The following is a 16,472-nucleotide window of genomic DNA, read 5'->3' on the forward strand; positions in this document are numbered from 1 at the left end:
ATATATCTTTCGTTAGAAAATGGCCAAATAGGAAGGAACTCTGTACTTAACCCGCGCACCGACGGGGGGGGCGGATATCCGCCCCCCCTGAGGTTTTTCGCGAATAGCGGGAAAACCGCGGCGCGTAGCGCCGCGAAATTTGGTACGACTATTCTCTCATCAATTTTACACATGGTGTGCAAGTTTGAACCTCCTAACTTTTAAGGTCAGGTCACCAGGTCACTTTGAATGACCCAACCTCAAGTCACTTTTTTGCAACTTTGTCACCGTGCCAGAGCTACAGTAGATGTCGGAGGCCTTTGAAAGTCGCAGGATGTTATTAGGTCATTAGTATCTACAATTTGTATATCTCGGAATTTTGATGTCGGTGACCTAAGGTCAGGTCAATTTCGCGACCTCCCCATTATAAGTCAATGGGGGAAAAATCAACTCCCTGTTTTTACAACTAAAACGCGTCGGAATGGCCCCATATACCATACATGACTTTATATACGATCAATCTTTACTACCTTGAGGTCTGTTTTGCTGTTGGGCAGCTGTAAGGTCATGTGACGTCATCAAAGGTCACCAAAGGTTTTTTGCCAATAACTCCGTACAGGAACAAGATACAGCCGCGCGGATGGTCTCATTGTGTTCAGCTCGTCAAGACGCATCGAATGATATACATGATGACCTCGAGGTCACGTGACCTGAGGTCAACCTTTGACCTTGACCTTTCGAGGTCAACATATATATCATTCGATGCGGATTGACGAGAGGATCACGATGATGCCCTTAGTTTGTTCCTATCTTGACTAATTCGAAAGTTATTGGAGAAAAACTCTCTCTATATCTAGCGCCGCCATTTTGACTTTTTCGACCCCTGTGACGTCATCTTTGACCTGACCTGAAAATGACCTTTGTAAAAATTGTAGACCTTGTCCGTGCGTATTCGATGCCGTTTACCGCTTGTCGCTACCTTGCTTCGTTCTCGAGATCTCAGGGGGGGGGGGCGGTCATCCGCCCCCCCCCCCCGTCGGTGCGAAGTTGGCGCAGACCCCCGTCGGTGCGCGGGTTTTGAAGAACTTTGATGGGGCCACTAGTCCTAATTAGGTACTACTTCAATAGCCGGGCTGGTAAAGCGCAAAAGATCCCTCCTTCAGCCGTTCACAATATCCGTCCGTAACACTATGCAAGGCGTTACGCCGTTACATACATGTTCGGTGTAACCTCTCCCAGCACTCAAGGCCCTTTATACCCATACAGCACGGGCGTTTGGTGACAATCACTGTCGTGGCGCGGGACATGCCACGACCCGGGGTGCCACGGTGCGCAGACAGGGACACTTGCATCAAACACATCTGCAGTGCATCCTGCAGCAGGGGGCTGTCAGTCATGCGCTACCAACATTGCATTTTTTTCGGTTCGAGCCAATGCTACAGGCGCCGTCCTCGGCTTGGCCGGACCGGCCACATACACCCGCCGATGAAGGCGGCGAGGACAACCAATGTGTCGAATGATGAATGCACCTGCATGTTCGTATGTGAAATAAATGTTCTTCAATGTGAAAAAAACATTGCATTTTTGCTGCACTTGTTGGCAGAGATGTGATTTGATCCGAGTGATGGATCTGTGATCTCAGTGGATCTCAAAGCCAACTGCAAGTTGGGATCAATGATCCCACCGCATCCCGCGTAAAAAATATCTCCCGGATCTACTGTATGATCTCATAAGATCTGACGATAAACCAGGAACATGGATCTATACATATGATGCGAGTCGCCTAATCTCTTTTACAGCAAATATCTTTATTTTATGAATTTATTTCAGTGTTTTAATCGATAATGCTCTCTGATAATAAGACAAAGCATGCATATAAGCAATTAGTACAACCCTAGCTGATAGCTACTAAGAGACACACTGAACCTAATTTGACCAAATCTGCACCTTATCTGCACCAGATGTGCACCAAATGTGCACTATGTAGATGGCCGTCGTGAAAACGGATATTACATCCGTAGTTATATGCAAAGCCGTTCAATGTTCATTCATTTGGCAAAATTGGCAAAACTTTTAATACGGCTGTAGGCTGCATCCTTCCCGTGCAGGGGAGGGGGGGGGGGGGAGAAGGAGCGAGACAGCGGGTGACAATGCGTTTGAACATTTTCGCTTCGAAAGTTCTGCCGTCGAACATTTAGGACAACCGCTGCACCGCTGAACGAGTCGCTGGGCGTTGAAAAGTCGAGTAAAGTAGGTATATGACTAATCGTGCTGCTCATCACAATTTTTTCCAGACTGACGACCGCACCCTTGTCGCACAGGGGAGCGGATAGCGGTCTACATGGCCTTCTGCGATGGCTTGTTCAACATTTCTCACTCGCTGGACCACCTGCACTACGTCATTCAGCGGGACCACGTCACGCCGGCCGGACTGTGCGTGTTCTACGCCATGTTTCTGCTCGAATTTATGACGTCACAGGTGAGCCGATACCACTGACTCGGAGACAAGTGCCAATTGCCATTGCCTGTGTAGTGTTCATGCCCGTGTAGTGTTCATGCCTGTGTAGTGATCATGCCTGTGTAGTGTTCATGTAAAGGCATCATTTACACATTTTCATTCGTTTTTGTTGAATTTCTTTATGAAGATTTGCGGCTAAATATGTTTAAATAGGCTGCAAATAATTTTTCGAATGAGGAAATAATGTATTTGAAGAAGGGTTGTAACCCAGATTAGTTTTATGGTGCTATTTCTAGTCACCATATCAGGGAAAATGACTCCACGAAGCTGCAATCAGTGATTGATCAAACATCCAAGTCGGTTTAGGGCTCACTAGATTTGGTGGAACCACAATCCAAACATTACGAACTAAACTCGTTCTGAATTATGGTTACTCGATTTATCGGCGCACCATACACTGGATGTGTTTTTCTTGTAAACTCAGATTGATGAGCGTTGTTGGTGAGGGCTGCACGATATTTTTACCCGGTCGATACGAAAATGTGCGTTCGTCCTCCATGCCTTGTTTCAACCTTCTTCATTGGGTCGTTTTACTCGCTTCTTTCGAATACAATACAATACAATACACCAGTGCAGCGCCCCCCCCCCCCATTGTATGCAATAAGGAAATTGTTAATTGAATGCATTTAGAGAATGCGTGTCATAGCTTGCTCTGATACAAAACTTAAGTTAATAAAAATGCATGCAATACGATCACCACAATTCTTCTGAGCAAACGTTTAATAGGCTTGTACTCATAAGAACCAGGAGGTAGAGGCTTCTTCCAACACTGAAAACAGTTTAACCCAGGGCCGGCGAGTAAACCGGTGTTTCGCGGGTACCCCTATCCGCAACCATTTTTAACCACCCTCCCAGGAGTACAGTAAGGTCCCATTGCAGTGTAGCCGTATCTGCCTCAGCGGTTATATCCGCTCAGAGCAGGTATGACTAAAAGGGGTTACCCTCCACGCCTACCCTTCGCCGACCAAGTCACGAGGGCCAAATAAACTCCCACGCTTGACCATATTTGAGGGAAATTATCTATATTATGACAATCTCACACCTAGAAAACATCGGTGAGAAAGTTTCACGTCGGTGGGAATGGTCAAATCGAATTCCCATAGAAAATTCGACATGACTCTGCAGTCACCGGCAGTCATGCAGACCGCCCGAAATCAAGAAGATGTCTCGCGACTGCTTTAGTGACCTAAATAAGAATCAAAATGGTCTCACTTGGTAGTTTCGGAAGAAAAGGTGTTGCTAATCGTCCCGTGATGAATATTGCAGAGGTTTTAAAGATGCACCCTAACAATTGTACTTTCGCCCCCACTTGAAACCGCCAAACAATGTGCCATTATATCATTGGTGCAAAAAAAGTTAAAAAATTGCTGTAATTCAAAACTGTATGAGACAACGCCATCTAGTTGTGCCAGTAGATCCAACTCCTTCAGGGCAGGTTATGTAAAGGTTCGCCATCCACGGATACGCGTTTACGATATCTCGAGTAGTTCCAACTCTTTCTGTGAGGGCAATGCCATGACTCGAAACCCGCGGGGACAATATCCGGTGCTGAGTAGCTACCTTACTGCAGACTGTGAGTACGGTGCATATTTACGAGTAATAAGGCAGGCAAGTCTGCTTACCCTCTAGCTAGAATCTGGACATGGCGAGTTAATACACATATACCACCCGCAGAGCAACGCTTAATTCGCCAGCTTCGGGTAAAATTGTTTTCAGTGAACTTCCAATGCCAATTTCTTTTTTCGGAATGAGTCTCACCCAGTACATTGTTCGGCGCGGCGGGCGATCGGTCCGTTCTTCATTCATTTATGTCGACCAATAATGAGATGCACAAAGCTTCGGCCCAGTATATTGTGGCCATGTCGTATGCCCTGAAAGGCCTATCGGTTGCTGGGGTGGCGCGGCACCACCAGCGCCGACCGCGGCCGGCTGACGGAGTTTTCCCATTATCACCCACCCGGAGACCTGTTATTGCCGGCCTGTCAGGTATCGAATGGGCTGTCAGTGCCGGCGGACGGACGGATGGCCGGCCATTGTCCGAATGTGTATCGAGCTGGACAGGATGCGATACAGACCTGGCACAGCCGCGGCAGAAATGGAGGGAAACGTGTGCCTCCCCATCAACAACGCGGGCCTGCTTTGGACAGGAACGCGGGCGAACGGCTTTCGTTAATTGAATTGTTTTTAGCATCGGAGCTTTTATGTACAAGCCCATTGCCGCATCAGAAAAGAATTAACCCGCGCCCTGCTGGGGGGGGGGGGGGTTTGAACACCCCCTTGTGGTTTTTCGCGAATATCTCAAAAACGGCGGCGCTCCCGTTTTTTGGTACACCTTATCATACATCAATTCTACACATGTTGTGAAAATTTCAGACCAATGTCATTCAAGGTCAGGTCACCAGGTCACTTGAAGTGACCTCATCTCATAAAAAGTTTCAATGTCTGTCATAGCTACACCGAGTGACCGATCGCTTTGAAACTTTCAGCGATTGCTAAGAGCAATAGCATGTACAAAATGTACCTCTCAGAATTTTGATATCGGTGACCTAAGGTCAGGTCAATTTTGCGACCTCCCCATTATAAGTCAATGGGAGAAAACTGAAATGCGCTTCTTTTGGACGAAATACATTATAAACACTCCCAAACACTGAATTACAAGTGGTTTAGACACACTGAACATGAAAATGGTGTCCGTGACCCCTGTTTATGCCCAGGGGCGTCGCCACGGGTCCCCAACTTGTACGGACACATTCTGTCAGCCGTAATACTCGTCAGATGCGTTAACCCACGCGGACCCAGGGAGGGTGTTTTTCGTCCTCCCCCCATACACACAAACACACACAGGGGCGCGGGAACTACTTTCCGACTGGGGGGGCACACCATAATAGAGATCAACCTAAGGTACCCCCAAATCTAGTTTTCTCACCGGTTTTAGGCCACTTGTTTTTCATCCCTCGGCTTTTTCAACAAAAAAGAAAACATTTGCAAAAAAAGTGTGGTATTCCGTCTCAAAGCTGTGGGGGCACCGCCCCCACGGCCCCAGAGTTGGGGGGGGGGGCAAGCTGCCCCCACTGCCCCCCCCGGCTCCCGCGCCTATGAACACACACACCTCGGACGAATAGTTGCGATAGCCCCCGAATGCCTAGTGGTTTTGGGGGAAAAAAATACAAACACATTTTTGATACCAACCTACATTAGGTCAAAGGGTTAGCGACATTAGGTCAAAGGTTAGGTTAGCGACCCCGAGCAGCGGCTTTTTTGCAGATTTCTTCACCAAAAAAGGTCCTAGGCCTGGAGACAGCCTAAGAAACAAGACAGCCTGAGGTTTTCCTTTTGATGAAGATATCGCCAGCTTTCATAAGATTTAGAAATGCCTGGAACATTCCAGCTACTGGGTTTTCAAGAAGTGGGTTTGATGTGGACAGACGCCGTGTATGTGCTCACATACAGTTGGGCGGTCCTGGTGCCGGGTGTCCCCTTATTCACCTCCCGCTGGACAAACATCCTTTAGATCTCTATGAAATCAGGATGACAATTGACAACCATTTCCAAGTCGTAGCCCGTTAGTCCAGAACGATAAGAGCTTCTCTCGGCGTCACTTCTCATTCTCCTACGGACTTAAATGTAGCGCTCCAGCCTGCACGAAGGCAGCGTGGCTTGAATCAAAATCAATGCGCTTTTAGAAATCGAGCCCTCCCGTGCCGTCCGGTTGAGCGGCTCCAATTATTTGTTTGCCAGGATGCTGCTTCGGTAATACTCGTCACTGAAGGTGGTCTTCTGTGACACAATGCACAGCTGGAACATCGCGCATAAGCTGAACATGTCCCAGATCTGGATCTTGGCCGGATGTTTGACGCCGGTGACGGCCGGCACGTTTGAGTTATTGGCAGCCAACACAAGGCCGCTTTGACGGTTCAAAGGACAATACAGCGCGAATAGCTGCCCCAAGGCGGATCCAGCCGGCCGTCTTGGGGGGGGGGGGGGGGGGGGTTGTGGGACTAGCCAAACCTAGGGTACCCCCAAATCTAGTTTTCTCACCGGTTTTAGGCCACTTATTTTTCACCCTTCGCCTTTTCATCGAAAAAAACGAAACGAAAACATTTGCAAAAAGTGAGATATTTTGTCTCAGCTGAGTCAAGGAACTACCTTTTTGGTAACGTAGAATAAAGGCTTAAATCTTCCACATGAGCTGTCAAGCCAGGTAAAGAGGGGGATTTTTTCTTAAATGTTTTCTTCCCTTTAGTTTTCCTTTGTGACCCACAACCGCTAATTCAGGGAGGGCAAGCTGCCCCGACGGTTCCTAACCCTATGAAAAGTTGTGGGGCAGCGCCCCCACGGCCCCAGAGTTGTGGGGGCAGGCTACCCTCACTGACCTCCAGCTCCCGCGCCCATGACCACAAAGTTCAGGCCCATGGCCCGGCGTCGAGCTCAAATTCAGGCTCGGCAATGTTGATGGTGTGTCCGAGTTCAGACAAGCTGAGCTCATGCTGGGATCAGCTAGGACGATTGAAGAGGTATCCTGTTGGGCTAAATGCCGGACAATCTCATGCTCTAATTTTGCATTTAATGCTTAATTATCCTACTATGTTGAGTGAAAACTACCCATCAGACTTGTGATCAGCTCAGTTGAGCCGGCTCAAAAATCAGCTCAGCTCATGAACCGGCTCAACATTTTGGCCAAATTGTTGAGCTGTGAGCTGAGCCGGCTCAGTAATGCATTGAGCTGAGCTGCTGTCTGAGCTGAGCTGAATGAGCTTGAGCTGAGCTGAGCTGAATGAGCTTGAGCTGAGCTGAGCTGAATGAGCTTGAGCTGAGCTGAGCTGAGCTGATTGAGCTGAGCGAGCTGAGCTGAGCTGAGCGAGCTGAGCTGAGCTGATTTAGCTGAGCTGAGCTGATCCAGTTCTAATTCTTTTCAGTTCATGCTTGGAAATTAACTCAGGCTTTGATGCTTCAGCTATGAGCGACTATGAATTCTAATAGTGTTGACATTGCCTTGGTTGAGATCAGGGTGGTGTTATAGGTTTCACTGATAACAGCACGCTGCTATCCAAAAGCTGCTATCACACGTGTCAAATGGGGTTTCCATGGTGATATAAACAAACTCTTATCTCCAAGTTCCAACACTACCCCAAAATGTAACGTCAGCTCCTGGCAGGGTGCCAAGAGCGGATGGCGGCGTGGGCGTGCTGCTCTCGGCCGTGAAACACCGCCTAGTTGAGATTATTCCATGACGTTTTTTCGTCTAGAAGATTTTCGTCGGACAATTTTTCGTCCGCAGATTTTCGTCCGACTTTTTTTCGTCTCGCATTTTTCGTCGGTACATTTTTTCTGAGCGGAAACTGAGCTGAGCTGAATTGAGCGGAAACTGAGCTGAGCTGAACGGGAACTGAGTTGAGCTGAACTGAGCTGAGCGGAAACTGAGCTGAGCTGAGCTGAGCGGAAACTGAGCTGAGCTGAGCGGAAACTGAACTGAGCTGAGCGGAAACTGAGCTGAGCTGAGCTGAGCGGAAACTGAGCTGAGCTGAGCTGAGCGTGAGCGGAGCGCAGCCGGTTTGAGCGGAACGTGAGCTGAGCTGAGCCGCGTTAAACTGAGCGGGAGCTGAGCGGGAGCGGATAAGACGGAGTTGAGCTGAGCGAGCTCACTTTTTTCTTGAGCTGTCACAAGTCTGCTACCCATGTGTCATTAAGTATAACTTCAAATAGTGGGTTTAGTTAGTGACATATGGTGGAGCATTAGGGGTTTTGGGGGTGCACATGCACCCCCTAACTGAATAAAGCACCTTCTCAAAATGACGCTTGAAACACTTCAAAAACAAGTACAGGTAAGGGGAAATTGTGTCTTCCTCTTTTAACCCTCCCCCGTATAGGGGGAGGGGTCGAACAGACCCCACCCCCCTCGGTTTTTCGCGAATAACTCGCGTAAAAACGGCTAATCGCGACAAAACTTTCAGTACCCTCGAGTTAATCAATTTTGCATCTACCCTGAAACTTTAATTACCCTGACCCAAGTGACCTTTGGCCTGTGACCTATTTCTCGAGACTGCATGTTTGGCCGGGATCGCGATTCGGCGTATGTTGGCTCGCATTAGCCGCGCGTTTGCAGTCTTTTCGTGGTTTCAAGCGTTCAAACATGTGATATGATGTTGGTCCCATGCATTTGGATGGGTGTGAAGGTCACCTGAAGGTCAGGTCAGGTCTTTGACCTTTGATGACCTCAGTTCACTTTTTCGAGTTTTACATGTTCCTAGGCTAGTTTTTGGAGCTGAACTCGAATTCAGCAACCATTTGAACATGTACGAAGTACTTTTGGTGCCTTCGTAACATGTTACGAAGCTGTCAGAGGCGGTTGACACGTACTACGAATACCTTGCAGGACCACTACTGGTTGACCTGACCTGACCTGGCCTAAATGCATGAAGACATCTTCTGGGATCAACACTAACACGATATTCGTGATCAGCACCCCGGAAAAGCGCAGCCACACTTACGACGCTCTAACAGGTCCCAATTTTCCCGACTTTTGGGTCATTGACCTGACCTGGAAGGTCAACCATGAACCAATGACCTAGGACCTTAAATTGGGTATCATCGTCTTCCTCTCGTCACGGGCAGCACGCTCTTTTTTTCGCGAAGCTCTAGCTCGATCAGCGGCCAAACGGCAATGGGGGCAACGCCCCCCCCCCCCCCTATACGTTCGCGGCTGACAAAACGCCAATACGGGCGAGGTTTAAATCAATATACATTCAGACATGAGACAAGAAAGCTCCTGTTTAATAGTGTTAATGAACTATGAAGAAGCTTCAGCTATTAAGGAGCTTCTGAAATCTCTCAAGCTGAAGTTGATTATACTCAGTGTTGTTATGATCATTCCTCAGTTTTCTGACAAGAATCACACATTTGGCCATGGCAACCGTTGAAAATACCTTTTTCTTTAAAAAAGTGCCTAATGACAATCTTATTTTCCAACAAATTTGCAATTAAAACCAACCAGTACACAATACAGAACACGTGCCTATGAATGCGAATAACAATGTGATATCATGTCAATTTCTCCTACATGTTAACCTTCGCCGGCACAGGCCATTTTGACTCTGGTTGGCAGAGTTTTTCACGTTTGCCCCAAGGTCACTCAATCATCAAAGCAATATTTCAGTTTTTCAGCATAGGAACTTTGAGAATGTTTATTTTTTAGTTTTCTTGACTTATGTCTTGGGGGGGGGGGGGCCAAAAGATAGTATGGCCCCCCTTTGACCGTCTTGGGGGGGGGGGGGGCCATGGCCCCGTTGGCCCCCCTTGGATCCGCCCTTGAGCTGCCCACTCCACCAAACGCTCATGTGTCTTCCTTCGACCAGTGCAGTGGATGTGTCTTGGCGTGAGGCCAAAGGTGGTGCACTAGCTATTTTCCCGTCCATTTCGTTGTCTTTTTCAGTTTGATAGGCAGAAGAACCAAGTTAAGGGGTGGATAGTGTTGGCCTGGTGGGTCATGATGTGGGCCTTCTTATTATCTGCCTTGCCAAGAATAAAAGTCAATCTGCAGATTGATTGTTGTCGTATCCTTGTCGCCATCTTGACAACTCTCCTAACCACTTGGCAAAGCGCGGCTTTAGCGGTCGCGGCCGGGCTGAGTTCTAATAAATAAAAAAATAGATGTCCGAATAATTTCGTTACACCCTATATACCTACTCTTGCGTGACATTGACTTTGGGCCGGCCTTGGATCGTAACTTTAACCACAAATAGGGGCCTGATAAACTTTAACCTGCTTCAAACATGTGCGAAGACTGCATTTGCGGTCGACGAAACTTGTACGGACATTCCGTACAAGTTTCCGGGCCTTCCAAAACTTGTACGGACACTGTCCGTAGTGTCCGTAGTGGTGGCGACGCCCATGTTTATGCCCTGAGGTCATATTAGGTCACGAATGGTATCTAATAGTTTTTCGCAAATAACTTTTGATAAAGGCATGCTAGAGCGATGAAAACGCCTTTGATGTGTTCAGCTCGACGATACGGATCGACTGATATACAACATGACCCTTTCCGGTCAGGTCATGACCTTGACCTGAGGTCAAATTTTCAAGTTGACCTTTCAAGGTCAAATTATAGTTCATTCGATGCGTCTTGACGAGAGGAACACGATGCCGGTAAAAGTAAGCTCGTACAAGTCTTGGGTCAAAAGTTTTTTTTAAGGAACTTTTTTTTTTAAATTTTAAATCGTTTATTCATTCAATCAGACGAGTCCCACAGGGAACACACATCTGACACATCAGCGAACAGTTCCCTGTCCTCACGACGCACAATGGAGGACAGAGGCGGGTAAAAAAAAACTCTCCCGGTGACACTTGAACGCTTGAACGCAGTCCCAGTTCTCATGACACGCGGAGTAAACACGAAAAACAAGAACGGTAAAAAGAACATTGCGCGATACAGCTCAAACCAGCACGGGCGGCGGCGGCGGCAGACGCGCCAGCGGGCGCCCCGCGAAGGGCGGCCAGGGCACACGGACCACCAGGCAGCGGCTGCCACCCAGCCCCAACCACCGGCCCCCGCCGACGACCCGCAGCGACCGAGACGTCCCGCGAGCGCAGGCCGACCAAAGAGTGCTGGAGAGATTGGCCGGCCAATAAGGATAGGTAAAGAAGTCTAGGATGTAGGTTGGTTGTGTGCGGAGGGAAGATTCTGTGACAGAATATTCGAGACGTTGCCCCACTTGGACAAAAACTTGTCAGTAGACTTATGCCTTAAAGAGAATTTACTTTCATTTTCAGCCTCTCTTTTAAGTATGTGATGAAAATGAGGTATGCTGGGAATCTGAGTGTTATGTCTTGCCCTAAATATTACTTGTTTTGCTAATGTGAATATCAATATATTTATTTCGCTTTCATCCGCTAGCCTTGGAAATATCCACGACTGCGCTGAGATATTTACTATAAAATTGTATTCTTTTCGAAAGTATGCTACTATATCTTTTATAAAGTCTTTTACTATTCTACATTCCCAAAGTATATGACATAACGTTTCATCGCGCTCGTTGCAAAAAGTACAAACTGCACTTTCTGCTTTTCCAATACGATACAAAAAGGTGTTGGTAGATATTATTCTATTTATTATACGATAATGGAACGTTTGTAAGTATGTGTTTCTTGTCGCATGGCGAATATCATACATCGTGCCCTCATGCGTACACCCTATATCTCTATTCCACTTACGCTTAATATGATTTTGCGTTGACTGGTTTGTTTCTCGTTTTAACAGGGCAGAAACGAATTCATTATATGCTAAGCGTGAAGTGTTTGTTTTCTGGGAGAGTAGCGCTATTTTATAAGGTATTATTGGGTAAATGATTTTACAGGCAACAACAGTATTATCCACATGATGCGGTATACTTCTGGTTAAAGATTCATAGCATAGAAACGACATTTTGATGTTAAACGTTTCACTTAGAGCTCGTTTATCTAAAAATGATCCGCTATCCTTAGAATACAAATCTGCAACAAATCTCAAACCCTTTCTATCCCAATCTTTTACAATGCTCGTTTGGAATTTACTGTGATCTGAATACCACAGTTTGTCCGTCAGAACGTTTTCTGGTGTTGTTCGGAAGACCGCACAAAAATCCGCCCAGGCGTTCAGCACATCTTTCCAAAATGTATTACGTAATCTATGATTCGAGATGTTTCTCAACTTCTCCGTACCGTAGCAAACTAGTTCACAAATAGGAGGTAAAGTTTTCTTGATTATGTTAGCCCATACAACATCAGATGTTGACCAATATAGTCTTTTTATCCAGTTAACTTTTAGACTTTTTATAAACGACCTAATATCGACCATTTTCAAACCCCCGTGATCATAATCTTGTACCAACTTGTTTCTTTTAACTTTATCAGGACCATCGTTCCACATATATTTGAACAATATATTATTAATGTAAGAAATGTCCTTTTCGTTTGGGGTTGGCAATGACGATACAATATGTACTAGTTTAGAAATAACCATTGATTTTACAACTGTTATCTTTCCTATCAGGGTGAGATTTCGTCGCCTCCATTGGGCTATTTCCTGTCTTACTTTAGGTAATACTTCAGACATATTTTTTTCCACGGTGGTGTTGGTTGTATTGCAAAAGATTATTCCCAATACTTTCAGTTCGCTTACTTTCTGCAACCCTGACATATTCAAAAACGAACAGTCAACTGTTTTGCCGATTTGAAGACATTTTGTTTTATCTATATTAACACGTAATCCAGATACTTTATGAAAAATGTCTAGTTCATTTATTACCGCATTTATAGATTCCGGTTTTGCGCTTGAAAATACTATTAAATCGTCAGCGTATTGCGATAATCGTACTTCTAATCCTTCGCTTATAGGTATCCCCTTCATCTCCCTCGACTGCATTAGTTGATTTGTTAGGGGCTGCATTATCATATTAAATAAATATCCAGATACGGGGTCTCCTTGTCGTATACCTCTCTCCATGTTGATTTTGGGACCTAAATATCCATCCAAAAGAATCCTAGAAAAGTTGCGAGAGTTTAGGTAAAATGTTTGGATCATATGAGTAAAATGTGGCCCGAAATTATAATAATTGAGAGCTTCTGCTAGGAACTCCCACGACACCGTGTCGAAAGCGGCTTCGAAGTCAACTGCCATTATGATACCGGAGGAGGATGAAGCATTCACGTGTTCAATTACATCGTACACTAGTCGCGTGTTTTCCCCGATATATCGTCCCTTAATGTATGCCGTCTGAGTTGGGGATATCAAGTGATTCATTATCTTTTTAAGTCTATTAGCGATGGCTCCAGATATAATTTTGAAGTCAACATTAAGTAAAGATATGGGCCTCCATCCTTTTACGGAATCCCTTGGCTTGCCCTGTTTCGGGATAAGAGTTACTACGCTTTCTTGGTGAGTCATAATTGCACTGTTATTTACTAGACCTTCTTTAAACGCTCGAAAGAGGAATATGCCTAACAGTTCCCAAAAATGTTTGAAAAAATCTGATGTAAAACCAGTATAACGCCTTTTGGGGCGACTAACGGAGCGAGCGAGAGGGTGGGCCTTGCACGTGCGAAATTGCGAGGGGGTACCTCCAACTGACTTGTGCACGGCACCCTACTAACTGGTCTCTAGCGATGTGCCAAATTTGGGCACAATCGGCCCAGCCGTTCTCGAGATCTGGAAGCGGCACCCTGCACGTGCGCACGTGCAAAATGGGTCCCAACTGACTTGTGCACGGCACCCTACTAACCGGTCCCTAACCGTGTACCAAATTTGAGCGCAATCGGTCCAGCCGTTCCCGAGATCTGGAAACGACCCCTGCACGTGCGCACGTGCAGCAGCACCCCAACTCTGGCACATGTATATGCAGTGCCTAGTGGGTGCCTACCTACATGCCAACTTTCAGCGCAATCGGCCAAGTAGTTACCGAGATATTGCAACAATTACAAAACTGACACCTCTTCGTTTTGCACGTGGCACGTGCATAAGGGGTCACCCACATGCATCGGGAATAGTCCAATACTTGGTAGAAGGAATGAAGCTACCCTACAAAAATTACCGCGTGTAAATCGGTCAAGTGGTTGCTGAGATATAAGCCTCGCAAAAGCGTGACCACGGCCGGCCGGCCGGCCGGCCGGCCGCTCATACTCAGAAATTTCCGTTAATCTAAGGAAAGACTACGCTCGCTTCGCTCGCTCCGTAACCATTAGACCCCGGTGACCTGCCTTTTTTCATGCTCATTAAAGCTGTTTGTAGTTCTTGTAACGATATTGGAGTGTCTAGAGCGATCCTTTGTTCGTCGGATAGCACTCGCTCGATGTTTTTTTTCAAGGTATTCTTTTATATTGTGCTTATTTATATTTTTTCGGTATTTCGTTTGCAAATGTTTTGAAAGATGTTCAAGAATATCTTTGTTGTTTGTTATTTGCTTATCACCGTCTTGAATGACAAGAATTGAATTTCTCATTGCGTTCCTCTTTTCTAAGGAGAGGAAATACTTCGAACATTTTTCTCCTTCTTCGAACCAGTTAACTCTGGACCGTGTTATTAATCCTTGTATTTTGGGCAATCGCATCTGCTCTAATTTAAGTTTCATCTCTTCTAATCGCTTTAAATTTTCTTCTGTTTCGTTAGTATTGAAACGAGCATTTAGTTCGTCTATTTCATTTAATATTATATTTTCCTCGCGTCTGTTTTTTCTCGCCTTTTGTTTTGAAAATCGTACGGTTTCCCCTCGTATCATCATCAGTAATGTCTCATAGAACAAGCCACAGGTCACTGTGAATTGAATATTGTCAAAATTGTTTGGGTCTGATATATATTCATTGTTATAAATTGGTAATGCATATTGCTTAACTATGTTTATTGTTACTTTTCTGATAAGTTCGTTATATTCTTGATCTTCAAGAAGTGCGGCATTAAACTTCCAAAGACCAGGGCCTCTTTTCATAAGTGGCTCTTTGACGTTTAATGATACTATGTTATGGTCTGACCTATAGCCAGCGTGAATGTTGGCTGATGCAATTGTACTGACAAGGTGATTCTGAATATATATTCTATCTAATCTACCGTACTTTAATGGATTCTTCTTAGCCCAAGTATATCCGCTGCTCAATGGGTTCATCTCTCTCCACGAATCAATCAAGCTAAAGCGTTCAATGATATTTGAAAATGCACACTTTGCAGCCGGGTTGTTTTGACGAACATAGTTCGAATCACGCTGGAGATCTGCGACAAAGTTGAAATCTCCTGCGATAATCAAATTATTCGTTGGCAACTCTTCAAGCTTATTGTATAATGTATGAAAAAAAGCTGGTCGATCATCGTTGGGTCCGTATATCGCGACGAGTATATATGTAGGTGTTGAGAAATATAGTGCATTCAAGTATCACAAAGTTTCCTTCCGTGCAATATTCTTCATGAAGTATGCTGTGCTGTACCTTTGTCTTAAATATAATCGATACTCCTCGGCTGTTATTTGTACCAAAGGAATGATAACAGTTGCCACCCCAAACGGTATTGAAACATTGTGCTGTTTTTCTGGTGAGGTGTGTATCTTGAATAAAATATATGTCAAAATCAAGATTTTTAAGAAAGTTTATAACGTCTCTCCTTTTCTCCTGACTCCCAAGGCCCCTACAATTATATGTCATAAACTTAAGGTCTGCCATAGCTTAGCGACAAACTTAGAGTGAAGTGTGTACTTACTTGGGTGAACAGTGTGAACGGTGCTGTTACGCACGGGAGAGGGTAGTGAAGCGCTGGTTGAGAGGAGCAGGAATGCTGGATTGGTATGGAATGAGCGCGAGCCGGACGCCCCGGCCGCCGAGGCCGCCAGCAGGAACCACAGCGGCGAGCGCGGGCCGCAGGAGAGATGACGCCCAAGACGAGCACCACCGTCTCCACCGCCGTCCCAGCAGTCGCCGGCCCCGACGCAGAGCCCGCAGGAGCGCCCAGGAAGGCGCCGCCGCCGCGCGTCGCGCCGATCCGGCCTTGTCGCATACAGAAAGGACTTCCTGAGCCCGACTCGCGCTCCACGACAACACCTACCAACAACAAGGAGGCACAGACAGAAAACAGAAACACAATATAACATGCATGCACAAACATATGATTGGGACAACGACCATTTCTCAGTGTATCTGCTTGGCGCCAATCTGTTGTAAACTTCTTAAGCATTACAAAGCGAGGTGGCCGTAGACAAGACATAAACAGACTACAGACAAACAAACGACGGCTCGGAACTACTAGCAAAGTAGCCAAAGGTGGCACCATACGAGAAAAAAAAAACTCTAGAGCCTGCCTTCATTTAGAAATACTCTCTTATATCCTTACTGCTAGGGCGGTTCCGTGTCCCACCCGAGCTTCGGGAGCTCACCGAGGCACGGGCATCGCGCCCTCGAGAAGAGGTCCCCCCGGGTACCTCCCCACCACCCCTTCCCACGCCCCCCACCCTGCCCCCGCCCCGGTTCG

At 46.3% G+C, this 16,472-nt stretch overlaps 1 protein-coding gene across 1 annotated transcript in view; it reads left to right on the forward strand.

Annotated features, from left to right (window-relative positions):
• LOC122392982 overlaps positions 1 to 16,472 on the forward strand; it is an 84,411-nt gene that overhangs the window by 35,773 nt on the left and 32,166 nt on the right. Inside the window, exon 3 of the mRNA XM_043388388.1 lies at positions 2,301 to 2,458. Within this exon, the coding sequence (XP_043244323.1) occupies positions 2,301 to 2,458 (158 nt within the window). The remainder of the gene's footprint in view (positions 1 to 2,300; positions 2,459 to 16,472) is intronic.

Source organism: Amphibalanus amphitrite, unplaced genomic scaffold (genome assembly GCF_019059575.1).
Source record: "Amphibalanus amphitrite isolate SeventyFive unplaced genomic scaffold, NRLGWU_Aamphi_draft 000510F_arrow, whole genome shotgun sequence".
Taxonomy (NCBI): domain Eukaryota; kingdom Metazoa; phylum Arthropoda; class Thecostraca; order Balanomorpha; family Balanidae; genus Amphibalanus; species Amphibalanus amphitrite.